At 37.7% G+C, this 26942-nt stretch overlaps 1 protein-coding gene and 1 long non-coding RNA gene across 3 annotated transcripts in view; one reads left to right on the forward strand and one right to left on the reverse strand.

Moving 5' to 3' along the window:
- LOC309395537 overlaps nucleotides 1-26942 on the reverse strand; it is a 448057-nt gene that overhangs the window by 273057 nt on the left and 148058 nt on the right. The window lies entirely within an intron of this gene.
- Nucleotides 1-26942, forward strand: part of TLL1 (tolloid like 1) — a 142055-nt gene that overhangs the window by 87296 nt on the left and 27817 nt on the right. Inside the window, exons 3-10 of one of the 2 annotated variants that reach the window (XM_081959862.1) lie at nucleotides 396-476; nucleotides 1735-1887; nucleotides 4210-4327; nucleotides 10983-11161; nucleotides 13015-13120; nucleotides 14468-14592; nucleotides 20232-20347; nucleotides 26448-26550. In XM_081959862.1, coding sequence (XP_081815988.1) covers nucleotides 396-476; nucleotides 1735-1887; nucleotides 4210-4327; nucleotides 10983-11161; nucleotides 13015-13120; nucleotides 14468-14592; nucleotides 20232-20347; nucleotides 26448-26550 — 981 coding nt within the window. Of the gene's footprint in view, nucleotides 1-395; nucleotides 477-1734; nucleotides 1888-4209; nucleotides 4328-10982; nucleotides 11162-13014; nucleotides 13134-14467; nucleotides 14593-20231; nucleotides 20348-26447; nucleotides 26551-26942 lie in introns of those variants that run through there. The other variant, XM_081959863.1, reaches the window with a different exon arrangement.

The following is a 26942-nucleotide window of genomic DNA, read 5'->3' on the forward strand; positions in this document are numbered from 1 at the left end:
TCTTCATACAAACCTCCGGTGCTGGAGAACTCTCAACTTCTGAATAACTGATTAATTGCTCTCACTATCAGGAAATTTCTCCTTAGTTCTAGATTGGATCTTTATTTGATAAGTTTCCATCTGTTACTTCTTGGCTTGCTCTCAGGAATAATGGAGAATAAGTTTTTCTTTTCTTTGTGACAGCCTCTCAAATATGACCAAGCGCATAGACTGTTTTTTAAAAAATAAAACCATAATTTATCATTCTTAGTCAAAATCATTATGGCAGGGAGGAAGATGTTATAATAATTCAATAATGTAACATTTAAAATATTCCATATTCTTCCTCTGCTTTTTGTAAATACATTTGCTAAATGTACACATGCAATTTTCCATTTTTACTTTTCTTTTAAAAGGTGGCTTTGAAGAACGTGAGGTGTCAAAAAAAAACAATGTTCTCTATCAGCTTATAGACAGGATAAGAAGAATTGAGTCAGGTATGGGCAAGCTGCTTAAATTTGGTTCATCGTTGCATGCAATATAAGACATGCCATACCTTTCTTGGTCCAATTTCTGAGTAGCCATGACAGTAAGTAGATAAACTAATTGTGAATGCCAATAATGAAATATTTTGGAGATGTTGTAAATCCAGTTTATGCAAGTGCCTATTACATGTGTATGCTATCTGTGATCAAATTAAATTGAAATTTTAAAGCAAACCTATAATACATCCACATTCTAAACTTCTCAATTGCTATCAAGCAGAGGTACAGTATATTTGCAGTATATTTTTATCATAACATAAAGAGACCTGTTTTGGTCCCAGGTATTTTACCTAATCAATTTTTCCTTTTTGCCAACCCCAATATTCATCAATTTTAACATAGTTTTCCTTACAAATAACACAGATTTTTCCTAAATGTGTTCTAACATTTATGTATGCTTCTAGTGAAACTTGATGCATTGCAATTGGCTGTATTTATGCTGCTTTTCATGCAATTCATAAGTTTAGATTTTGCCTTTTGCAATAGCTAATTTAAATAAGTCTACAGGGGATGCATTTGATAAACCTTAATAAACATGCTGTGGAATTTGTCCCAAGTTCAATTGGCATTTCAGTTTCTAGAAAAGTTTATTCTGCATATCAACTTTAATTCAGTTCAATAAAGAAACGTGATTCAAAACAATGCAATGCAAAGTTTCTTGGCTTGGGAACTTCACATACAGTTGAACTACAAAACCTTTTACTTTAGAGAAGCTTTTTAAAAATATCGTTTTCATTTATCTTGCTTCGCATTAAACATTTGAAAAGAAATTCTGCATACAAATAAAATAACTATTGCAGTTTTAGAGATATTCTCTATAAAAATTATTATTCTTTAACTAAAAAATAACTTTCTAGGTAAAGAAGCATTGGAATGATTCATTGACACATTATTTAAATAGGTATTAAGGGAAAAAGCAGGAGGAGGAGATATTTACAGTACCAAGAGTGAATCAGCATAGCAGGGCTGACAGGAGGACAGAAAAGTAAATATTCTAAATACTGAGTTTATGGTAAATAGTTCCTTAGCATTGAGTCACAGTCATTAATGTTATTATATATTTCTTAAATCGTATGTATGTATGCATGTATATTCACCATAATGCAAAACTTGACTATATGTAAGAGGGAAATGCTCATTTATCTGAAGAAAATGTTACTGTTAGCGCAATGTTAAGAATGGTATTTTTATAACATAAATGTCATTGCAGGTTTTGAACAAAAAAATAAAACAAAGGCAAGACCAACTTTAACATTCTCAGGGAACAATGACAGAAAAAGATTTTCCCGGGCAGCTACATCACGCACAGAAAGAATATGGCCAGGAGGTGTGATTCCATATGTCATAGCAGGAAATTTCACTGGTAAGGCAGACCAAGGCACATATTTATCAAACCCATGAACTAAGCCTTCCCAAATAGAAATATATATATATTTAGCAATTCAACTGGAGATGTCTTGAAGACAGTTCCTTCTTTTATAATTTTATTCTATTCCATGAAATGGCAATTATTCTTAATGTATTTAATAATACCAAATTTTAAATTATTTACATATTCTGGAATCTGAACGATACAGATGTATTTCCATGTGTTATGACCCACCTTATGAATCATTAAAAGAAATTATATAATAAGTCATTGTGCTTATTTTAAAGCTGTGGAAAAGTGATCGTTAAGAAATTTAACTAACTTCGCTTTTAGAGGAATGCAACATATTATTTTTTCTATTGGTATTAAATCAGGTTTCTTTTCACAGACTTAACTTCCCAGATGTTATTGCATTATAAACTAATATTCCTGCCTGCTGTTGTTGCTGAGTGGAAATAATGGTTACAGTAATTCAACAACAACTAGCAGAAGTTGGAAAATGCTGGTGTTAATATTGGGATGCCAAATCTACTCCTTTATTTATTTATGCAACATTATTATGCAGTCCATTAACTAATGATGAATGCATGTGCATTTGAAGGTTCTAATTCTATAAATGGGATATGCACATGGACAAAGGATGCACACTTTCTTTAGCAATACAGTAGCAGAGAATGCAGCTTGTAGTGTGGTGTGATTAAGATGGGTAACTTAATCTACACTTTTTTTTTAACTTACTAACAACTATCAAATAAATTCGTCTATTCCTAAAAACATGATGGGCAGCAAAAGGTTCTATGGGTCTATTTTTTCATGACCAAGGTATCTTCTCTCTATGAATGTCTGTCTATATGTCTATCTCTATACCTATATACCTATGCCATATATATGTATGTGTATATATGTATAAATATTATAAATATATAAATCTACGAAAACAAATATATATATATATATATATATATATATATATATATATATATATATATATATATATATATATATATATATATATATATATATATATAATCTGTGTACACACAAATACACATATGAACACACTATAAAGCTAACAAAAAGAGAAAGATGTAATAAATATGAATAAGGTAGAACAGAACAGAACAGAACAGAATAGAATCTGGAAGGGACCTTGGAAGGTCCTCTAATCTACCCCCCCCCCCTTCTCAAGCAGGAGACCCTATACCATCTCAGACAAGTGGACCATCCAGTCTCTTCTTAATAATCTTTGTACTTTGATACTGTCCAGGAGAATTGATGAATATATAAAACATGATGTAGGTTTCATTGGATAGGCAAATGCAAGTGTGTCTGGGTGTGTTTGTGTGTGTTAGGACAAGAAGAGATAGGGTTTAAAAAGGGTGCTGAATGAATATGTACAAAATATAGAAGGGAATGTCCATGTGAAAGAAGTACATTGAAATGATTTTGTTGTACAGTACAATGAGAACAAATGAGGATTAACTCATGAAACAAATACTGTATGAGAAAGGGTTGAAAGAAAATTCCTTTTCTTATCTCAAATCTTAATTGACTTGCTCCTTTTTTTGCTCCTTATATAACATTGCATACTCTGAAAAAGAATAGTACGAAGAGCATGTATGTAAATGTGTATGTGCACAAACAGTTTTTTCTTAGGGATTACAGTAAACATATCAATCACTGAATAATTGTTTATTCAAAAGCAACCCAATTGCTTTTCACTGTGTTGCCCATTATTTAATTAAATTATTTCCCAGTTTGTGCATAATTTAATGCTCTGGCATTTGCAACAAAATGCTGTTGATTATCTTGCATATACATAAAAGACCAAGACATATTATTTCCATGTTATTAACAGCTGTTGGACAAATGGCATAGCAGTAAAAATGAACTGTATTTCATGCACCAATGATAATTCACTAAGACAAACTAATTAAGCATGTTGTTGTACAAGGTTTTGGCTGATGGCTATGTGTCCAGCTTTATGGCCACATGTTTTGCGAAGCGTCAGTCTGACAGTTGATATATTTCTTTCTAACCATGGGTAATTAAAAATCCTTAGGTTAACATGTTTAACATATGCAATTTGTTTATGTATTTCTGCAGAGTAAATCCTTTTTGGAAAAAAGATTCTTGCTTTGTAAGATTTCATTAGTTGCTACCCAGCTCTTTCAACCTGCCTTCAGAATGCTGTTGTCTTTAAGACCTTGCTGCTCTCATTTGTTTTGAAATTGAAAATTTAACTTTCATATTGTGGGGTGATACGTTTTATTTTGTTTCTGAAAGTTTTGATTTTGTTGCACATTTTGATTTTAGGCAGCCAACGAGCAATGTTCAAGCAAGCAATGCGACACTGGGAAAAATATACCTGCGTTACATTCATTGAACGAAGTGATGAAGAAAGCTACATAGTGTTTACATACCGGCCTTGCGGGTAGGTTCATATAAAAGATATGGATTCTAATGAATTGGGAGCCACCCTACTGGAACCAGGCCAAAAAATCAACTCCACAGAAGACTGGAACTACATTTTATTGAGAGGTTATGATCAGAGAAACTTCCAAGTCACAAAACCCCCAGCCTATGTATTTGTGTCAGGTTGTGGGATGCAAAAAAGATACAGATAAGATTTATGTCCTAACTACATTTTTGTTTTGATGTACTCTGATTGTTAATATTCAGATCTGTTTTAAGCATTATTATATCTTTGTATAATTATGAGAGCAGCAGCAATTTCTGAATTCCTCAGCTTTTCAACTGCACAGCCTTATGTGAAGCTGATAGTGAGCATCAGACTTCCTTCCTTCCTTCCTTCCTTCCTTCCTTCCTTCCTTCCTTCCTTCCTTCCTTCCTTCCTTCCGAATAAAGAGGAAAAATATATAAAAAAGAGAAAAACAATTACATTACAAAAAGATAATTTATATATATAAGGGCTTCTCAGGCATTGATAACTTATCTGATGGTGTATGACGAGTCCGAGTTATGTGTGTGAAATTTTCAACATAACAGTTTCAATTTAATATAAGCCACATTCCACTGTATATATGTGTATATACTGTTTCTGTATGCAGTACAATATATCATATTTTTTTACAAAGAACATAAACATTAATACAGATTAATAAAAAGTACAGGGATTCAAAGAAAGAAAGATAGTAAATGAAAAGTACAGAACGAAAGAATAAGAAGAAATACAAAACGCTTCCATTTCCTTTTGAGCAAATATAATTACCAAATTATCTCTTGCTCTATGATTACAAAAAGTAAAAGCTCACTTTTTTTCTATTATTCAATTTTTCTAATTATTAAGGGCATAAATTATAAGTGCATTTCCCCCCTTCCCAGTTCATGCAAAAAGTCTGTCAAGGGGTTTCCGCACAGCCATGAATGTAGATACTGTTTTTTTCCTCTGATCAAAAGAAATTAATTTAGCCATTTTTGCAAATTCCATCATTTTGTATCCTTTCATTATAACAAAGCATGGATTTTTGTCAAATAACTATTGCAAATTGTAATCTGAAAGGCCATGAAAGGAGGGTTACCTGAGTACTCACTACTGTTCTGTAGAGAATTGAAATGCTCAGGCAGGGAGCAGATGGAAATAGTGGGACACTATTGGCAGATGGGAAGAAGAGATTATATGTACTAAGGACTTAGAATGATTAACTTAAAAATGGTTTTCCAAAATGTGGTGCTTATTAAAAATGTTTCTATTGTGATTTTATTTAATGTGACCTACATGTCCTGAACAAACAGTGGATTTCTGAAATAGGTCAAAAGCTTTACATTTTCAGAGTGTTTAAATCTCATATGTAAAGTAGCATACAACCTACATTATACAGTGAACCCTGTTTCAATAGTCATGTGGCTGTAGCCCCAAGCCTATAATCCAGTGATGGTGAACTTTTTCGGCACATTTGTGCATGTGCCTGCGTTTGCATGCCGGAGTGCCAGAAACCTGAAGACCAACTGGCTGGTGCATGTGTGCCTGTTTTTTGGGCCATTTTGAGGGGGCTGTTTTCTGGTGCTCCAGTGCCTGCAAAGACCAGCTGGAAACCATGTGCACTGAAAACCAGAAGAGGAGCTGGCAATGGCACGCATGCCCACAGAGAGGGCTCTCTGTGCCACCTCCGGCATATGTGCCCTAGGTTTGTGTTTTTTTTTTTTTTTTTTTTTCAAGAAGTTTTATTGGTTTTTTTAAAAACATTTATGCGGAAAAGGGTAAGTGGAATAGTTACAAATTTTGGCAGTTGCAAGTATGGCAGACGCCCCCTCCCTCCAGACTCCTAGGTTACATCAAAATATCAAACCTTATTACATAGTCATAAAAAAAATCAGCATATTAATTCTAGAAAAAATACTTTTCAATCAGTTTATATAATTATAATATATAGTCTAGTTGTAAATTCATTAATACTTTCGGTCTGTTTATAACATTGTGGTTTTCTTATTTATTTTTGTGATCTGAGCTTTCTTGGTGTTGCCCCTTCACCCCCCGCTGGCAGAGCTCCGGCCCCTCCCGTGTCCTGTATAACCGTTGTAGTGTCATCTGTTTTTTCTAGGTTCGCTTTGTTTTTTTCCATAAAGGCCTGTGCCTCTATGGGTGTGTTGATTCTGATTCTTGTCTCCTCCCAGAATATCAGCATACCTTCAGGCATCAACCATCTAAACCACACCCCCTTCTGGTATAATTTATTCGCCAATTGCGAATAACTTTTCCTTTTTTCCCTAATTTTTTTGGGAATCTGCTTTAGAATGGTTATCTCCCTATCGTGGTATGTCAGTGTTTGCCCCCTTTGTACACCCAGAATTTCATCTCTTGTGGTTTTCCTAAGAAATTTAATATGAACCTCCCTGGGTACATTATGTGTTCTGGCATATGCTGAATTCACTCTATAAGCTAGATCTATCTCCCATTCCATCTGCTGTTTATCTTTGTGTATGTATTCAGCTAGAATGTTAGTCATAATGTCCCTTATATTTTCCCCATCTGCTTCTATTACATTTTGAAATCTAAGATAAAAGGACATTCTTTCAAACTCTGCTTTCATTTGTTGGATATCAAGTTCTTTGTTCCCCTTCTGTAAGGCCTCTACCCCCCCCCTCGCCTCCGCCACCCCACCCTCCACAAGGTCCAGTCTCTGTGAGTTCTTAAAGATTTGGGCTTGATTCTGTTTAATTTCATCTTTCATTTCCCTTAACTGTTTCTTAATTTCCTCCTGGCCTTGTAAAATTTGTTGAAGCATTTGTTGGAAGTCTATCTCTGTAGTCTTGGGTTGCATCAATTCTGATATCTTTGACTGTGTAGCTGGACTAGACGTTGCAGACGTTGGAGCAGAAGTAGCAAAGCCAGGCTTTCCAGGAGGTGGTCTTTTTGGAGACATGGTTTATGAAGCAAGGAGATCAGTCAAAGTAGAGACTGGGCAGCTGGAGAGGTAGAGCAGGCAGGCGAATTCAGAAGGCAGAGGATCCAAACAGATGGGGATTTCTTTAGTCACTCTAGCAGTAGATGAAAGTTTTTTTTCTCCAAAGAGTTCAGAAAGTAGCAATCCACAAGAAATTCCTCTGGGTGACTCGGAGACAAAGACCGGAAGCCTGAATTTTAAAGGTGGAGTCAGGTTTCACAGTTCATGAAGACAACGGAAGTGTGCCATCTTGCCCTGCCAGCTTTGGGCTCAGAGGCATAGTAAAATTTTTAAAAGTTCAAAAAGTTCTCAGTTCATCCATTAGTTCTGGAGCTAGGTCGAATGAAAATCACTTTTATAGGGGTGAGGCATCATTAGTTGGCTCTCCCCCCTCCTCCTCTCTGGGGATGGAAGGAAAGTCTTTTCAAGCCGCTTGTCTGAGGGAGGGGGGAAAATCCCCCTCCCTCTAGCCGCACCTCCAGCAGGGATCCGAAAGTTTAACTTTTTAAAAGTGCTGAAAAGTTCATCAATTCAAAAGCGAAGGAATGCAGAAAGGAAGCCTCTCACCATACTGCCGCTGCTTCGTTCGGAAGTGTGTTCTCCGATCGGCATGGGGCGAGACGCGTGCGCACGCACGTCCTCCAAAACTGCTCCCCGATGCCTAGAACGAAGCGGAGGAGCCCCCGCCAGCCGCCGCCGACGCCAGGACCCTCCGCGAGCCGTTCCTTCGGCAAGACGCCCCTCCAAGGCGTCTTGTGCCCCCCCAGAAGCGGGGGAAGCCCACCGGGAGAGCTGGAGCAGGCAGCGATCTGCCTGTCGCCGTAGCCGCCGGAACCGGAAGTCGCCCTAGGTTTGTGTTGTGGCCCAGCAGGAGCCGTTGGAGCTGCCACCAGACTCAGACAGCGAGGGTCCCCATGAGTCGGCTCTGGAGGATGTGGAGGACCCTGGACAGGGTTCTGACTCCAAGCAGGGATCAGAGAGGCTGGTTGGCCACCAGGAGGCGCCTGAGGCATGGAGCAGTAGTGAAAGCCAAAGGGAATGTGCTCCTGATGTCATGCCTTGGAACAGTGGGGAGGAGACAAGGGACATTGAGTCAGATGTCAGCAGTGAGTTGTTGGATGCTCGTCACCGAAGAGCTAATAGGCATAAGGAACAGTTGCGCAGTTACAGGAGGTAATTGTACTCAGCTGGTGGTAATTAGATTCCTCTCCAGACTATAAAAGGACTGCTCGTGCACAGACCCTTTTGCAGAAGTCAACGCATGAACTAATGTGGGAGTACAGTCTTGTGAGCATGGCAGGCTGGATTGCTGCTAATGCTTATTAGTGCCGGGTTGTTATTAAGGCTTATCTGTGTTGGTTTACTGCCAAGGACCTGTCTATCAATAAATCTTGTAAAGTATCTTTGGCTCAGAGTCTTTTGGTGTGGACAAAGGGGGTGGGATCAGAACAGGTTTGCTATCATGGCTATAGTCTCATAACAATCTCAGTTTCTTTATATGGATTATTATGGAAGCAAATGTATCCTCTTTACACAAGAGGAAGGTTTACCAGACTAGGAAGCATTTGCAGAAAAAACAAGAATAGAATATTTTGAAAGAGAACAAGATAACCTAAGTAGAATCCTCAAAGATCTTCAATAGCTCTCATTGCGATATTCTGTTCTGAATCCTACATGTCACTATAATTTCTAGTCTGAAGAACTCTTGAAAAAGTTTATGACATAGACAGTATATATGCCTGGATGAGTTGCTTTCATCCTTTAATGTTATTGTTGAAGAGCTTCAGATCAAAAGACAATAGGAGACGTGGACTTGGAGTTTACATATCAGCAGTACCACTGCAGTCGTCTTCTATCCCACACTTAATTAGCCTGCTATGGAGGATGTGATGGAAATTTTATAAAATGTTCTGAAGTAAAAAATATGTCTGTAGCATTTCTACAAGTCATTAAAAAGTTACATGATTAAAAATAAAAAATAAAATAAAAGATGGTTTAGAAAAATTTGTTCTTGCCAACTCCACAATGTCTTCTGTAATTGCTTTCAATTTACATATCAGCATTACCACTGCGGTCGTCTTCTATCCCATAAAGATACTGAAAGTTATTAAGAAAGCACTCATTGGGAACTGTGAAAAAGCAATAGTGAATATAAGTGTCAACTTCATGTGAGGTTGCAGTTTTGACCTAGACTCTTATAGCACATTTTATTCAGTTTTACTTGACTTCTCTGTGGTAAATAAAAGCTTCTGTGTCATTAGCCAAAATGGTGTAGGCTTTTATGGCTTTTTAGGAGATTAAAAGTGACATACGATATTTATGTTTACTGCCTTTATCCTGACCCCCAGCTCCACTTCTTGAAATGGAATTTCAACTGTGAAAGGATTCATGTTTCTTATTTCAAAACCATATCCCCATTAGAATCTTTTACCTATGACAGGGAGAGTTGATTTGAATAGTAACTACCAGCACCCATCTTTAACATGTGAGCTAGGTTTTTTTTTTTGGGGGGGGATATACTGTTTTAATTACAGGATCAGGTTGCAATTGACCTTATGTGGAGAATCATTTTGTTTTCATTTATATTTATTATACCTAGTATATACAACATATGAAAGCTCCTGGTTACAATACAATAGTAGAGTTGGAAGGGACCTTGGAGGTCTTCTAGTCCAACCCCCTGCCTAGGCAGGAAACCCTATACTGCTCCAGACAAATGGCTATCCAACATCTTCTTAAAGACTTCCAGGGTTGGGGCATTCACAACTTCTGGAGGCAAGCTGTTCCACTGATTAATTGTTCTAACTGTCAGGAAGTTTCTCCTCAGTTCAAAGTTGCTTCTCTCCTTGATTAGTTTCCACCCATTGCTTCTTGTTCTGTCCTCAGGTGCCTTGGAGAATAGTTTGACTCCCTCTTTGTGGCAACCCCTGAGATATTGGAACACTGCTATCATGTCTCCCCTAGTCCTTCTTTCTCTTAAGCTAGACATACCTAGTTCCTGCAACCGTTCTTCATATGTTTTAGTCTCCAGTCCCCTAATCATCTTTGTTGCTCTTCTCTGCACTCTTTCTAGAGTCTCCACGTCTTTTTTACATCGTGGCGACCAGAACTGAATGCAGTATTCCAAGTGTGGCCTCACCAAGGCATTATAAAGTGGTATTAACACTTCACGTGATCTTGATTCTATCCCTCTGTTGATGCAGCCTAGAACTATGTTGGCTTTTTTGGCAGCTGCTGCACACTGCTGGCTCATATTTAAATGGCTGTCCACTAGAACTCCAAGATCCCTCTCACAGTTACTACTATTGAGCACGGTACCACCTATACTGTACCTGTGCATTCCATTTTTGTTGCCTAAATAATTACAAATTACAAATGCATGCATCTAATTACAAATTACAAATGCATGCATCTAAGAAAATACATATTATAAAATATATATTATAATCTACCATATTTATATAATATATTTATATTTACTAATATCTAGTATATAATATAATATATACTAGTATATAGTGTGTGTGTGTGTGTATATATATAATGAATATATTTAATAAAAACAGTTTATTAAAACAAATCCTACAATAAAATGTGAAATTAAAAAACTAAATAAAGATCTCAGCTCCTTCTTGGAAGCGTCCATTCAAATGATTTCACTTCTTTTCTTATCATACATTACAGATGCTGCTCCTATGTAGGCCGAAGAGGCAATGGTCCTCAAGCAATCTCTATTGGCAAGAATTGTGATAAGTTTGGAATTGTTGTTCATGAATTGGGACATGTAATAGGATTTTGGCATGAGCACACAAGACCAGACAGAGATGATCATGTCACCATCATCAGAGAGAACATTCAACCAGGTGAGACAATTCTAGGATGGTATCCCAGATATTTTAGGCTAAAGTCACAAGTTAAAACTGCCATCAGGATTGAGCTTTTGAGAATTGTAGTTCTTCAACATCTAGAACAGGGGTGTCAAACTCCATTTCATTGAGGGCCACATCAGGACTGTGGTTGACCTTGGGGGGTCAGACAGATGTGGCCAACCAGGTGGGCATGGCGAACTCTGTACATGGCCAGCTTGACGCTACTCCCCAAACTGCTGGCATGTTTCCTTTATGCACTGTGTAGACTGGGCCAAAGTCACGTTGGCCTGATCTTTCTCTTCGCACTGGGTAGACCGGGGCAAAGCTACACTGGCCTCATCTTTCCTCTTCACACTGGGTAAAGCTGGATGTCTCTGCAGGCCAGATCTGACCACATCATGGGCCGGATGCAGCCTGTGGGCCTTGTAGTTTGACATCCCTGATCTAGAAGGTATCTGATGTGCCATGTGGGAATGGAGCATCTAATTATTGGTCTAATATTTTGGTAACTAAAAATTTGTCTGTTCATTTTTGTAATAAACTGCTTTGGATATAAGCATTAAATCTTGTAGATTAAACTTGTAATTCTCCTAATGAAATGAGCATTGTTTTAATTGGTTCCCAACATCTTCACTTGCTTCTCCTCATCTAAATGGTTGTCCCCAACCTCTGGTTCTTGGACAAGCATCAGTCGCAGCATTCCAGAAACTGGCACACAAATAAGCGAAGCCCCACTCAAAGGATACAGGGAGCACACGAAACCATGTCCCCTCTGGTTCATTGAAAAACCTTTCTCCATGGAACTGGTCCCTAGTGCCCAAAAGAATGGGGGCCACTGATCTAGTTGGTTGATATCATTCTATTTATTGCTGACTTATAAGACATGAATATTGGATCTCCAAGATATTGTATTCTTATTGTGGCTGTAATTATTTTAATTATTTGGATTGTTCTTTTTGGTGGGGTTATTTATTGCTACCTGCCCAGAGACCTAGTAGTGGGATGAGTGTCCATAGAAATTGTTTATGTAAATAAATGAAGAAGGATACTCCAAGAATGGAGTACTGTGGATGGAAAAACATCATCTAGATGAGGACAATTATTGAAGAAGTTATAGAAATAAATGTACATAATGATAATCCTCAATAAAGATTAAAACAATCTTTAATAGTCAGGTCTATAGAAAAGATAAAATCTTCTTTTACCAATCCAGTCTAATTCCTGTTGACTTCACTAATACATCCATATAGTTTTTGAGAACAGTTATACAATATTTGTCAGTATCACCTCCAGAGATATTTCCCCCCTAATCAAGCTTGTAGACCTGAGGTTTTCTGGTGGGCTGGCCATCTAAGTACCAATCAGATTTGATCTTGCTTGGCTTTTTGAGATCAACTGAATTCAACTAGGTACTGCTCCTTATAATGCCTGGGCTATGCTGTATTGTTAATTAATAATATATGCTATAAAATTGCAACCAATGTCTTTATGTTTCCACAATGCATTGTAGAAAATAAGAAAGTAAGCGTGGAATAATCAAGTCAGAGGGTGACAGGAAATAATAGTTTTCTTAATATGCTGCATACCAAGATGACATTTCAGACAATTATTCCATCAGTAATTCAGTTCATGAGCAAACAGGTACATTGTTATTGCTGTTTAAAGGAAAAAAATTAGAAAGCTGCTTTTACCTGTGCACATATATCGCAATCAATTAATTCTGTGTTAGCCTTTGCAAACAAACTATTTATATCTACCCATAATATCTTCTAATTTTCCTATGAAAGGAGTTATGGATTTCCCCCTTTCTTCCTTTTGAAAAATGTTTGAAATCTTCTGAATTATAGGCCAAGAGTACAACTTTTTGAAGATGGAGCCTGGAGAAGTGAATTCTCTGGGAGAAGCATATGATTTTGATAGCATTATGCACTATGCCAGGAACACCTTCTCAAGGTTGGAGTCTCAGGTTATACCTTTTGTCTTATAATTCTATTCTTCAATGTGAATATTCTGTGTGTGTTGTTCCGATGTAGGCAATTGTCAGAATTGCTTTGTGATGTTGCACCTCTTTCCTAGATGCCCAAATGTATTTTGTGGCTTTGTTGAAGATTTCATGGTATTTTTTTTGGGGGGGGGGAGTGGATAATGATTGTTTTAAGGGAAATTTCTTAAACTGTGAAGTTTTGTGTCAGATTCTTTCCAAATACTGTTCTGGAAAACTTGCCCATTTTGAGAAATGATAGAGGAATGCCCCTTTTTTACAATTTTAGCTTATAGATGTTGCTTTCAAAACCATTAGAACCTGACTTGACTATGGAAGTAACAAACTGAAAAATGTTTCCTAGAATGCTAGAAAGAAAAAAGGCTTTAAAAGCTATGCTTAATATCTTTAAAAACTTTTATATAGAAAAAATAATCTCTGTACCGATAATAGAAACATTCCAGCTATTATATGATTTAAAAGCTTGTAGTTAGAAGGTAATATATCTTTTAATCATGTAAAAGAAATAATTTGTCCATTTAAAATTAATTATTTTGGAAATGGTTTGTGTAATTACAAAATGAATCAACCCATTTTTATTTCTGCAGGCCTATCTTTTGCATACAATTATATTAAATCTATTTATTTTTCTGAATAGAGGCATGCTTTTGGTTTCTTCTATCCCTTGGATAGCCTCTTGCATGTTGCATATTGATTGGTTTTGATATTAGTAACATTTTACAATGATTAGTTTGTTCCAATTTGCAACACTGCCTCTTTTGATTAAGAATCTGAGAGCCTTTTCTGATGATGTCCATAAGGTTTGCTGTTATTTTAAGTAAATATTTTAGGTATTCTTGTCACTGTAATGAAAATTTCAACAGAACAATGCATTAATCTCACATGCATCAAAAGCTGTGAAAACTATTGTGCGTGCAATGTATACTGAGGTTTTGAAAAAGCAAATGAAGACATTTGGGGCAGATTTTAATGAATTAATTAGCAATACGAAAACCAATAATTGTATTGTGGATTTTTTTTTGTTCCTAATATTGTTGAAATAAGTATAATTAAAATAATTGGTAAAGATCAAGATGATATGCTGTAAGTACAAGGTCTTGAGCAGGACAGTTTCTTCACCTATTGTGTGAATGTCGGGAAAAAGCCAGACTAATCAAATAACCATGTTATTATAATTGTTGACTTTTCCATTTCACCGGCTGCTTTTTGTTACTAAGGATATCTTATATAAATTCAAAACTCTTGATATGAAAAATAAGTTGGGGTTTGTTTGTTTTTTGCTTCTTGATTATTTTTAGGGGTATGTTCCTGGATACCATACTTCCTTCCCGTGATGATAATGGGATCCGACCGGCCATTGGACAGCGCACACGATTAAGTAAAGGAGATATTGCACAAGCCAGAAAACTATACAGATGTCCAGGTATTGAATCGTAGAGAATAAGCATGAAGAAGCATCTTCTAATATAATCAATGAGGTCTAACTATAATTCTGAATTAAGGTGTTTTCTTATCTGCTTCTATTCAGGCAGTTACTTAAGGTGAGATCATAAACATTCTTAAAGCATTAAGGGATCAGTGGCTTGAATCTGAGTTTACCATCTCAAGAGGCAGTTCTGTGCTTTCCTAATGTAGCTGTTCACTTGCTGGAGATGACAGTGGGAAAAAAACATGATTCATTCTATCATTTCTTATTTAAGGTAGTGTACTCTAAATCCAGATCTATATTTAGACTGATGATGCATTCGTTTAGCATACTTCAACAGGGAAATCTAGTTGCTCTGCAGAACTGTAGTCCTAGGTTGTTGTTTTTTTTAAAAAAAAGATGTAATGAGTCATACAACATTTGATCAAGAAATCTAATTGTAGGAAGCCTTGAAACTTGATTCTTTGGCTCTTACAGAAAAATTGGTTCACGTGGCCTTAAAATCTTGGTAAATTCCTTCCTTACTGCACTTTCTGAGCTATGTAATTGGTTAGAATTCCTCCATGTTTCAGTTTCTTTTCCTGCCTATGAAGTCCTGTCTGATAGTACAAGGAACCAAGTAGGTGATACTCATTTTGAAACGGAGCTTTTTTTTTTTAAACGGGTGCCAGTTAGGGAGGGACATTAAACGAACTATTCCCAAGACATGCAGTGTATGTTTGAATGTATGTCCATCTATGTGTCTCCCCAATAACTTCCACTGATTTTACCTTTTCTAAATGCTTCACATGCTGCATTATGATGCAGCTATATCAAAACCAGAGAATATGCTGGAAAAATTGCATATGGAAGGCATAACATGAGATCCAATTCATGTTTAGCTAATACATGTTATTAAGAAACGCACAAACACACACACACACAAATGGTAATCTATTTCTGTTTATAACCCTATTACAAAATAAACAATTCAACTTAATAATTATTGTATTTAATTAGATTAAGTTGATAATGCAAGTTTTCAACATAATTGCATCTAATGACTTTTTAAGGATTTAAAATTATGCTCTTTCTCTTTCTATATAGGTCGATATATTAATAACTATTCACCATACAATTTTATTATTAGATTTTTGCTTATTTGCATTCGCAATACTTTAAATGTACCAAAAATCTTGAGCTGGGACTTCATAGACTCTACAATTAGTTTAAAGACCAATACTTTTTATCTTTTTGCACCTGAAAAAGGTGGTGAAGGGATGAGAAGCATGTAGGCTTGAAATTTACAGAGATTTCTTAATTCATAAGGAGAAAAAAACCTCAGCGGTTTCTATAATATTCAAACTAAGCATACAAATGTTTTCTTGTTTTAAGTTTTCATAACTTAGTTGCGTTAGAAAATGAAATTGAATGGGTTAGGAATAAACCAATCCTCCATATAATTAATCCTCATGATTTAGTTGTGTTATAAAATGAAATTGAATGGGTTAGGAATAAACTAATCCTCCATCTCAATCATTCATAAACAAGATCCTCATTCATATTACATTACCTCTTTAATAATTTCATAATTGAGATTTGGAAAAAAAATCCATAATTCTACATACGGTATGTCAAGCTATATATGAGATGACTTTCATACCACACTCTAGAATTGATTTTTCTGTGGCGCTTTAATGTCCTATGTCTTCTGACATTTTATGTATAGAAGTCCTCAACTTACAACCACAATGAAGCCGAAATTTCCATTGTTAAGCGAGACCATTGTTAAGTGAATTTTGCCCCGTTTTATTAACTTTCTTGCCACAGTTGTTAAGTGAATCATTGCAGATGTTAAGTCAGTAACATGGCTGCAATATGAATCTGTCTTCCCTGTTGACTTTGCTTCTCAGAAAGTTGCCAAAGGTGATGACGTGACACTGGGGGACACTGCAACCATCACAAATGTGAACCAGTTGCCAAATATCCCAATTTTGATCACGTGACCTGGGGATGCTGCAACAGTCATAAATGGGGAAAAGGGTTATAAGTCACTTTTTTCAATGTCATTGTAACTTCAAACAGTCACTGAATAATGGGTTGTAAGTCAAAGACTACGTGTTTTGCCAGCTTGTTTTGGACTTCCAAATTATTATATCACACAGTAAACAAACAAAACCTGAGGAAAAATAATCTTTTAAATCTGTACCCCAGGTGAGCATTTTGGATTGGCCACTTCATATTGCAATTAATCCACAGATGAGCTTTGCTGGTTGTCTTTCAATGGTTTTATTGTTTGTCATTCTGCTGGTTTTGTTTCTTTTCTGTTGCTAAGAAGTTTTTCAGACTAGAAACAAAGTTTAATATAGCTTTAATTCTCCAGAAGCCAGCATCTGGAAACCCAAGACACCAAACCTCTGCTGTTTAGTGGAATTAGTAATGATTGCAGAGTTAAAAATAAACTGTTGATAATTAGCTATGGTATTTACTTTGAAAATGTCTAGTGCTGAATAAATTATTTAATATGCAACTCATATTTGATTAGGATGCCATGTGATGCAGGTTTGGAGTATAGAGTGAAAGGGAAAATATTTTAGGATAAGCCAATGATTCTTTTTCTGCGGATATGGAAAGATGTTACTTTGCGCTATTAGACATTTTCACATGGCATTACAGATACTTTCCTTGCATGTTTAGAATGAACTTTAAAATTGTTATAGTACTATATTATATATTACTATATTATGTATATATATATATGGCCTTATATAGATTTTTGCCGTGCTGTCATGTTTAAATGTAGGTAAGACTGAATGTAACTTTAGCCAGAGAGCAATATCACCAGCCTACCTTAATCCAATCAGTGATCTTTTTTGAGTTAACATCTAAAGGCTTTGAAAATATCTTATAATTAATTTGCTTTTAATTATTCCCGTGACTGGCCTCCTGCACTGAGATAAGAAAATGCAGGTCTCAAATATGAGGTGTTCAGAAGACATTCAGATCTACCAAAAAAAGCCACTTGTTGATTGAGGCCCATAAAGATAATTAAGAAATTGTGTAGTAGCAGAAGGGTCTGCAGGGTATGATAAAAAAGAGGAAAGGATGTGATTGAAGCTCCACCTGTGACATTCCTGTATCAGGGAGCGGGGAATGGATGGTCCAAAGCGTTGAAACATTCCTCATTAACACCACTCAAGCTCAGCATAAGAACCAAGAAATACACCAGCTTTAGACCCGGAAACTTATCAAAGAGAGATCCAGCCGTGCACTGAGAAATTTCCTGATGGTAATAACAATAAATTAGTGGAACTGCTTGCTTCCAGAGGTTGTGGAGATTTTAAAGAAAGGATTGGACAGTCATTTATCCAAAATTGTATAAGGTCTACTGCTTAACTAGAAGTTTGGATTAGAATACCTCCAAGGACCCTTTCAACGTGGTTATTCTGTTACTATTACTGTCGTGTCAACCGGGGTAGGGTAAGAATAAAAATTTAAAAATTGCAACACAAGAGAAAAATAAATGTATTGATACAGTGCTGCTGAAACAAAATATCATCAGATTAGTAAAATGGGAAATAATGTATCACTAACTAATTGTCAATATAGCAATGAAATGAAAGGGATAATGCCAAACGTTACATCGTTACTAGGACTCTCCTATCAAAGTAGTGGTTCCAAATCAGACTAATGCAGTGGTAGTCAACCTTTTTCTACCTACCGCCCACTAATGGATCTTTCTTGATGGAAAAATTTCCTTACCGCCCACCAGTTTTTGCACAAGTGCGGAATATTTTTTAGAAAGGAGGGTGTTTAAAAAAAAGAAAAGAAATGTACATACATTTATCTTTTTATTTCTACTTTATGCATGTTTATAATGTTTTTAACTTTATAAAGTTTAATTAGAAAACAATAAAGTTAATTGAAATTAGCTTTACTAGTGATTAATGAGATCTTTGAGGCTGATGCTGCGAGACTAAATATTTGATATCTGATTCAATTTTCGTAAGGAATAAATGAAGGTCTCCTCTTTCGGTGCTTTTCCTTTTTATCTCCTTTTTAAAAAAATCTTCCTTAGGGCTATGTACAAAAGAAAGGCTGAGCTAGTTAGTCCACTTATTATTATTAACCAACAACAATTCTCTCCTGCCTTTTCAACTGCTTTTGCAACTGCTCTGCTCTGCTTCTGCCTGTCCCTGCTATCAGTTTCTACTCCTTCCCTTCCTCTTCCCACTGTTTGCTTGTGCACGTGCTTGCGCTCGCCTGCCCACTCGCACAAAAGGAGGTTTTAACCTCCGAAATCCCTAACGCACGGATTCTCGCTCACGTTAGTTCAAAAGGAGGTTTCAACCTCCGAAATCCCCACCGCCCACCTGGAATCCCAAAACGCCCACTAGTGGGCGGTAGGGACCAGGTTGACGACCCATGGACTAATGCATAGCCCAGGTAAGGCGGAGGGAAAGATGTGCTGCACCATAAGGCTTGTACTTGTCTATAGGAGCAAGTCTTGGACTATGTGGTCTTGGCAGAAACAGATTGCTCAGGATTGCATCAGTTTCCTGACACTGCTGGCCATCAGTCTATTGCTCACCCTGTTGGGCACCCCTTCTTGTAGAGCTGTGTAGGTTATGGGCTCTTGGAGTGTGGAAAGGAATTTGTCATAGCTTGATGTTAAAACATACAAATGAAAGTAGGTGAGATATGGCACAAACAACAACCTGTCACCAACAAGGTGGGAGGCTGCATAATGACTATTGCTGGGAAAAGAGGAAAGAACAATTGCTGGCTTCTTCAGGTTTCAACTTAATTTTAAAAATTAAAGTGACAGAAATGTTGGCCTCTGCAATCTGAAAATTCTGCTATCATATCAAATCAACTGCAGGTAAAACATCCACAGCAGGGGTGTCAAACTCACATCATCATATGACGTATCGGGACTTTCCCCCCCCCCTTGCTAAACCTGGTGGGGGCAGGGGTGGCATGTGACGCATCCAGCCCACAGGCCGCGGGTTTGACACCCCTGATCTACAGTATTAGATCTACTCGTTGAGATTTTGACCTGAGTGTTGTACTAACTTTGCTTTAATCATCTTGGTGGGTAACTTTACCGGATTCTGGGAGGAGGGTTATGGCCTTGCTGATGCTTCTGGATTTGTTTCATGTGCCCAACCAGCATGATTCACAAACGTTCCTTACATGTTTAATCTCAGGTAGTTTAAACAGCCAGAGGGTCATAATGCATTTGTGTCTTAATGATGAAACATTTAAAAATAAATTATTGCCACAACAAATACAATCTGGCATATATCCTGGATCAAATAGTAATTAAATAAAATTGGCAGTTGATTTCCTGCAATGGTTTCATTTTTTCAGCACTTTTCTGTACAATATTGTAGTGAAAAAAGAAAGTTTCCTTGCCTGGTTAACATAGCAGAGCAATTTTTAAAGCCTGCTGTAATTTTGTTTTAAAGAAAACTATCTAGAAAAGTATTTACTCAGGGCAGACTCTTGAAATAAGGGTTTTCCATAAAGGATGGTCATTTGAATACCAGCATTTCTCTTTCTGCCTTTGGTGAATCCCAGTAAGAAGAAGCATGTTTACCCAAGCAGCCCCTCCCAGAGAGCTCACAATTTCTCTACAATCTGATGTCTTTCAGGATGCGGTGAAACCCTGCAAGAGTCTACAGGCAACTTCTCCTCTCCAGGATTTCCAAATGGTTATCCTTCATACACACATTGCATATGGAGAATTTCAGTGACTCCTGGAGAGAAGGTACGTTGCTCTGATTTCCAACTCTGGTTCCTGAGAGAGAAAACATTTATTTTATTAGAAATGTTAAAGCGTTAAAATTGAAGGGCTTGAGTTTTGTTAAGAGTGGGTTAATCAAATAAAGCCTTCAAACAACATCTTCATCGGGGGTGGGATTCTACCAGTTTGGACTGGTTCAGACTGGTTCGGGTGAACCAGTATCTCCGAAGATCAGCTGGGAGCGAACTGGTTTGCTCCCTCTAGCAAGTGGGCCCACCCACCCCTGCGCTTCACCTACCTTTATCTTCTCAGCTGAGTTGCTCGGCAGAGTAGATTGACGAGCCTCAGCTATTTTCTTTCCCAAGCAGCAGTCCAAAAGGTAAATATACTCTAAACTGTGCACACAAGTACAGCACACGTTCTGACGCGTGTACGAGCAAAGTGGGAGTGTGTGCGCAAAGCGCATGCTCAGCAAACCATTTGTTAAACTGGTAAGATCCTACCCCTGATCTTCATCCCTGTTATTTTGACTCAATCTTTTATTGCAGAACCATTTATGTTTGAAACCTCATGTGAAAATGAGTAGTCTGGGGATTTCACAATTGGGAAGATGTTCTGATCCCCCTCTCCACACCCGTGAATAAACCAGAACACAGGCTTAGCTGTTTGCCACTGTTTAATTACTGAGATAATGAATCCTTTGGCTGAAGGCCCAGACAACTCACGTTCAATAGATTAGCTCTGCAGCAACCCAGATAATTCAAATGAAGCACTACAGATAGTTCCAACGAACAGACACGGCTAGAATACATAGATTTTCTTAACTACTAATTCGAACGGTTGTTTCCTGCAAATGTCCCCTCCCAATGCCTCACCTATAATCTCTCTTTGGAGGAGCCAATCCACAACCACCTGTGCTTAATCATCTTCTGTGAGTCTGCCTATGTAGTTGCTGCTTCCGTTTCTCAGCCCTTCTCAATCTAGCATCAGGGACAAACTGCCTTTGATCCTCCCCACTGCTCCGTGCCTCAGGCGTCTCCTGGTGGCCAGCCAGCCTCTCTGGTCCCTGCTCTGAGTCTGAACCCTGCACAGGGTCCTCCACATCGTCCAGGGAAGACTTATATGGTTCCTCGCTATCTGAGTCCATCAGCAGCTCAACCGGATCCTGCTGGACCACAACAGGAAGACATAACTACCAAGCTAGCATTATGTATTTTAATTATGTTGTTAGTGGTGCACACGGATGGAAACTCAAAAACAGATTATCCTATTATTTTTGTAGACAGCATAGAGATTTAAAAGAATCAATTTTCTAGTCTTCATTTTTTTAAAAATCTCTTAGTGTTTGTTGACATTCATATGAACCCTTTAATTTGGGGGGGGGGAAATAAAGCATGTTTTTAAACTTCAAGAATCATCCTGACTACCTGTTCCGTTACCCACTGTCAGGGCCATAGCTCTCCTAGAAACGTGAAGAGCTTTTAGTCCCAGATCAAAGGTTGTTAGTTATTTCTTTGATACAAATGGTTATTTGAAAATTGCTCATTTGATGAAAAGATTGCACTTAACTTGTTTAGTTTTGTCAAATCCTGAGAACCTATTTGAGTTATCCTACTGCATTCTGACAGACCTGTGAAAATGAAACAAATTACTCTGCATCAGACATCATTGCTACTTCTAATTAGTTTATATGGCCACTCATTTTTTAATTGTGCTGGCAAATGTTCATTGATTGTTTATCTTTGGATATTTGTAATCATGCAATCCCCTTTAACTCTTGGTCTGCTTTGTCTCCAATTTTTCTGTGTCTGCTGAATCGCAGAACATATATTAAAGTAATTTTATGGATATTGGAGAACACAAGTAATGTCATATTTAGCCATTGTGTTATCATAACTACCAGTTTTGAAAGATTTTTGTTCTATAGTGAGATTTCATGTCCAATATGCCATATCGCTCCATCATCTAATGTGTTTTTTTCTTCCTCTACCAAATGACCATGCTATAGTACTGTCCTACTAGCCTCATTTCATAACACAAGGGAAAGAAATGTAACAAATAGTTTTTTATCCTGCCTTGTGCATTCTCAGAAGGATAAAGAATGGAAAAACAAAGCTGAATTCTATAACTTCTTTCTTTTCGCTCAAATAATTGAGTCTGCTATGCAAGGGTGCTTGCATTTGGAAGAAACAGTCGCTAGAAATTGAATTTTGAAAATAATTTAAAATATACTTAAAATTTTATTATGAAGTGTGCAATTTACTTTGATTAAGCAAATTGTAATTTTATATTTCATGCCTGTAATAAAAATGTGTATGTCAGAAATCCTACAATTTTTAGCATATAAGAAAATGAAAATAACATATTGCTAATATATCAAAACTTTTTGGTAATTGTCCAACAGTGCTCATAAAGCTTTAGTCCATTCATTTCAATGGGTGGGCTGGAGCATGCCTAATTTTTTATTCAGTCATGGAAGTAGTTGGCAGTCGTAAACACAGCTGTGGTGCCAGACTACCATGTACGTCAGCTCAACTGCATTGTAACAGTTTATGTGTTAACTGTTTGGATCCCAGTTTTAAACCCAAAACTTTATAAACAGATTGCACCAGTCATAATAGTAATGATCAAAGGACAGAAAAGTCCAGATGTTTACTAATGCCATACCTTAATAGTTGAATCTAATAAGCATTATAGAAATCTGAAGGCTGAATTCACCACTCTGGCTCCTTGGCCATCACTTGGCTCATGGCAAAACAAACGGAACTTAGGCTTAATGTTAAAAGAATGCATATTGTAGATAATATCTGAGCATTATGTTACTGGGCACATTTTAACTAAAAGAAATATTGAAAATATATCCTCAAATCTCATTTTGATAATAACACTGAAGTATTAGTAGAATTTAAGTGTAGTAGTATTTGCTAACACTACTACTCCTGATTGTCATAACAACAACACAGGATTGAAAGAGGCGGTGGTGAGGCCCTTACTCAAGAGGTCTTCGCTTGACCCAATGGAGCTAGCTAATTATCGTCCAGACTCCAACCTTCCCTTTCTGGCGAAGGTTGTTGAGAATGTGGTGGCGCAGCAATTTCCACGTCACCTTGATGAATCCGACTATCTAGACCCACGCCAGTCCGGCTTCCGACCCGGACACAGCACAGAGACAGCCTTGGTCGCGTTGGTCGATGATCTCTGGAGGGCCAGAGATAGAGGTTATTCCTCTATCCTGGTCCTATTAGACCTCTCAGCGGCTTTTGATACCATCGACCATGGTATCCTACTGCACCGGCTGGAGGGGATGGGAGTCGGAGGCACCGTTTTGCGGTGGTTCGGCTCCTACCTCTCCGGCCGGATGCAATATGTGTTGACGGGGGGGCAGAGATCGACCCTGAGGCCACTCTCTTGTGGAGTGCCGCAGGGGTCGGTCCTCTTGCCCCTTCTGTTCAATGCATATGTGAAGCCGCTGGGCGAAATCATCCGTGGTTTTGGGGTTGAATACCATCTGTACGCTGACGACACTCAGCTGTACATTTCAACCCCGAGCCACCCCAACGAGGCTGTTGAAGTGATGTCCCGGTGTTTGGAAGCCGTCGGGGTCTGGATGGGGGACAACAGACTCAAACTCAACCCCTCCAAGACTGAGTGGCTGTGGCTACCAGCGCCTCGGTTCAGCCAGCTGACCCCATCGCTGACCATAGGGGGCGAGCAACTGCCCCCTGTGGAACAGGCGCGCAATTTGGGCGTCCTCCTAGATGCCCGGCTGTCAATGTATGACCATGTGGCAGCCGTGGCAAGGGGGGCGTTCCACCAGGTTCGCCTGGTGCGCCAATTGCGCCCCCTTCTGGATCAAGATGCCCTACGGACAGTCACTCATGCGCTGGTGACGTCTCGCCTAGACTACTGTAACGCTCTCTACATGGGGCTTCCCTTGGGACGCGCCCGGAGACTGCAGCTAGTCCAGAACGCGGCCGCGCGGGTTGTCATGGGGAGCTCTAGATACTCCCATGTAACACCACTCCTGCGCGAGCTGCACTGGCTACCTGTAGTTTTTCAGGTGCGTTTCAAGGTCCTGATTACCATCTTTAAAGCGCTTCATGGCACAGGACCTAGTTACTTGCGGGATCGCATCCTCCCACATACATCCCTGCGGCCAATCCGCTCTCACAGGGAGGGGCTTCTCCAGGTGCCGTCCACTAGGCAATGCCAGTGGGTGGCGCCAAGGAGTAGGGCCTTCTCTGTGATGGGCCCAACCCTCTGGAATGACCTCCCCCCCCGATATCAGAACCACCACAGACTTCCGCTCCTTCCGACAAAAATTGAAGACTCACCTGTTTCGATTAGCTGGCCTGGCATAATTATAATTGTGACAACTGTTACCTCCTGGAAACAGATTCTTACCTGGTTATTTATAGGGTACGGTTTTAAATTTAACTGATTTTAGGGTTTTTAGAACCATATTTATATTCTTCCGTACAGTTCTTTTAAATTTTTAACCTCCTCCTTATGTGTATTTATATCTGTATTTATATTTGTATTTGATACTTGTTGTTTGTTGTGTGGACTGTACACCGCCCCGAGTCCTTTTTGGGAGAGGGGGCGGTCTAGAAATGCGAAGAAAATAAATAAATAAATAAATAAAGTAAAATGTGGCCACAGATCTCTCACATAATTACTGTTTCTACTGGCTCAGTAAAAAAAAAAAAAACAATGTCAATGATATAAAAAATTTGCTATATAAAATATAGGCAACAGAGTAGTCAGTTCCAGAGAGTCATCAATATAGAAACCAGTGAATTAACCATTTTGGTTGCCTTTTCTTCCAAAAATACATATAGTTTAATAAACGATTAAATAAAGTAACAATTTATATATTTCATTAAAACATTGCATACTAATTTGTATCTTGATATACGTTGGGTAGTTATAAATCTCTGATTAGATTTAGAATTAGAAAAATGTTTCCATAACTTCATTATGATGTGCTTTTCATAGTGCACTGTATGCAAATTATGGGCAGGTGAAAACCAGTAAGTAAACATTTAAGTTTATTTTACAGATATCAGCATTGTATTTTCTTATCGCAAGTAGAGGAAGGCTAGATTCCCATTCAGATACAGAGGACATGTGCCAAGGTAGTTGTCAGGAGAAGTACACCATTGCAGTATGAAATTGCATTAATCGCACAATAGCAAATAATCATTTGAAAGCAATTGTTCAAAATATGATATGCTCCATCTTAAAATGGTTCCATTCAAAATAATCAATACTCTGATCTTATTCTTTAAGCAGACACTGCCCAGAAAATGATCGGCCACCTCTGATACAGTTATAATTACAATAAGTGCCTACTTCTATAATAGGCCAATTGAAACCACAGTCTTAAACCTTACTTTAAAAGAAAAATCAATACAAAGCTTTTATCCCCTTCCTACATTTCAAAGTTTCCGTCCCCGCCTTGCAGGAAATCATAGACATATCAATTGTCTCTATTCTTGAGCATGGTAGTAACCAAGGGTTCTTATCTCAAATGCTGCTATGGAGATTGACTTCTGATCTGGCTGACTCCTTTGGAGGATACAAGAAACCAGACACTATTTTTCCCTATGTGATAAGGGTGATGAAATCTCTAGCAGCATCTGATACGTTTCGCTGCTGAAATTACTAGGCCACACAGTTACTGCATTTCAAATAAATGTACATGATATGATGATGCAGGAGACATTCTGTAAAAGAGGTTCTCTAGTATCGCTAGCTAAAATATGTGCCTTGAAATGGATGCAGTCTGTTAGGCTCATCTTGGCTAACAAAATAAAAGTTCAAAAACCTTACAACTGGGTTTTATCAGAAAATTTAACAATCCCTTCCTTCTGTTACGTCTTTAAGAGCAGTTTTTGATCTCCCTTTTAATCACCCAAATGTCATTTCTTCTTCTGTCTGCCATAAACACATACATGCCCCGTTACGATGCTATTCAGAAGGTAAGATTTCCAAAATTATTTTAGAAATACCTTCTTCCACTTTAAAACTAAGATACTGGTAAGAACAGCTTTGCGTTTTTCTTTTTCTTTTTTTGTCAGGCTACAAACCAATTTACTGGTACTTTACATTTTTTTTCCAGATTGTTCTAAACTTTACAACAATGGACCTCTATAAGAGCAGCCTCTGCTGGTATGACTACATTGAAGTAAGAGATGGCTACTGGAGAAAATCTCCTCTGCTTGGTATGAAACGATTGTGGTCAGTTTTGAAAAGTGAAAGATAGAAATAACAATAACATAAATGGAAATGGAGTTAGTCTTTTGAATCAGGCAGGGGTACCTGTAGGGAGGATTTAAAAAAAAAAATCAAGATTGCAGCCACAATCTTGCAGCCGCTATCAAAATCCTACTTCTTATTTTATGTGCACATGGAAAAGCTGGGAAAGATGTTATAGGATGATGTTATGTGATGGGTACCTCAAGAAATGATTTCAGAATTAATATAGGTAAGAGTGGTTTAGCTTAGGCATACTAAGTTAGTGTCGGTTATTTATACATCAGCCTCATTTCTGCTTCACTATAAAGTTTTTAAAAAATAAATGAAGTTGTTTCTTTTCCGATGTTTGTTCCACATT

This window comes from Natrix helvetica (genome assembly GCF_964273705.1).
Source record: "Natrix helvetica genome assembly, chromosome: 7".
Classification (NCBI taxonomy): Eukaryota; Metazoa; Chordata; class Lepidosauria; order Squamata; family Natricidae; genus Natrix; species Natrix helvetica.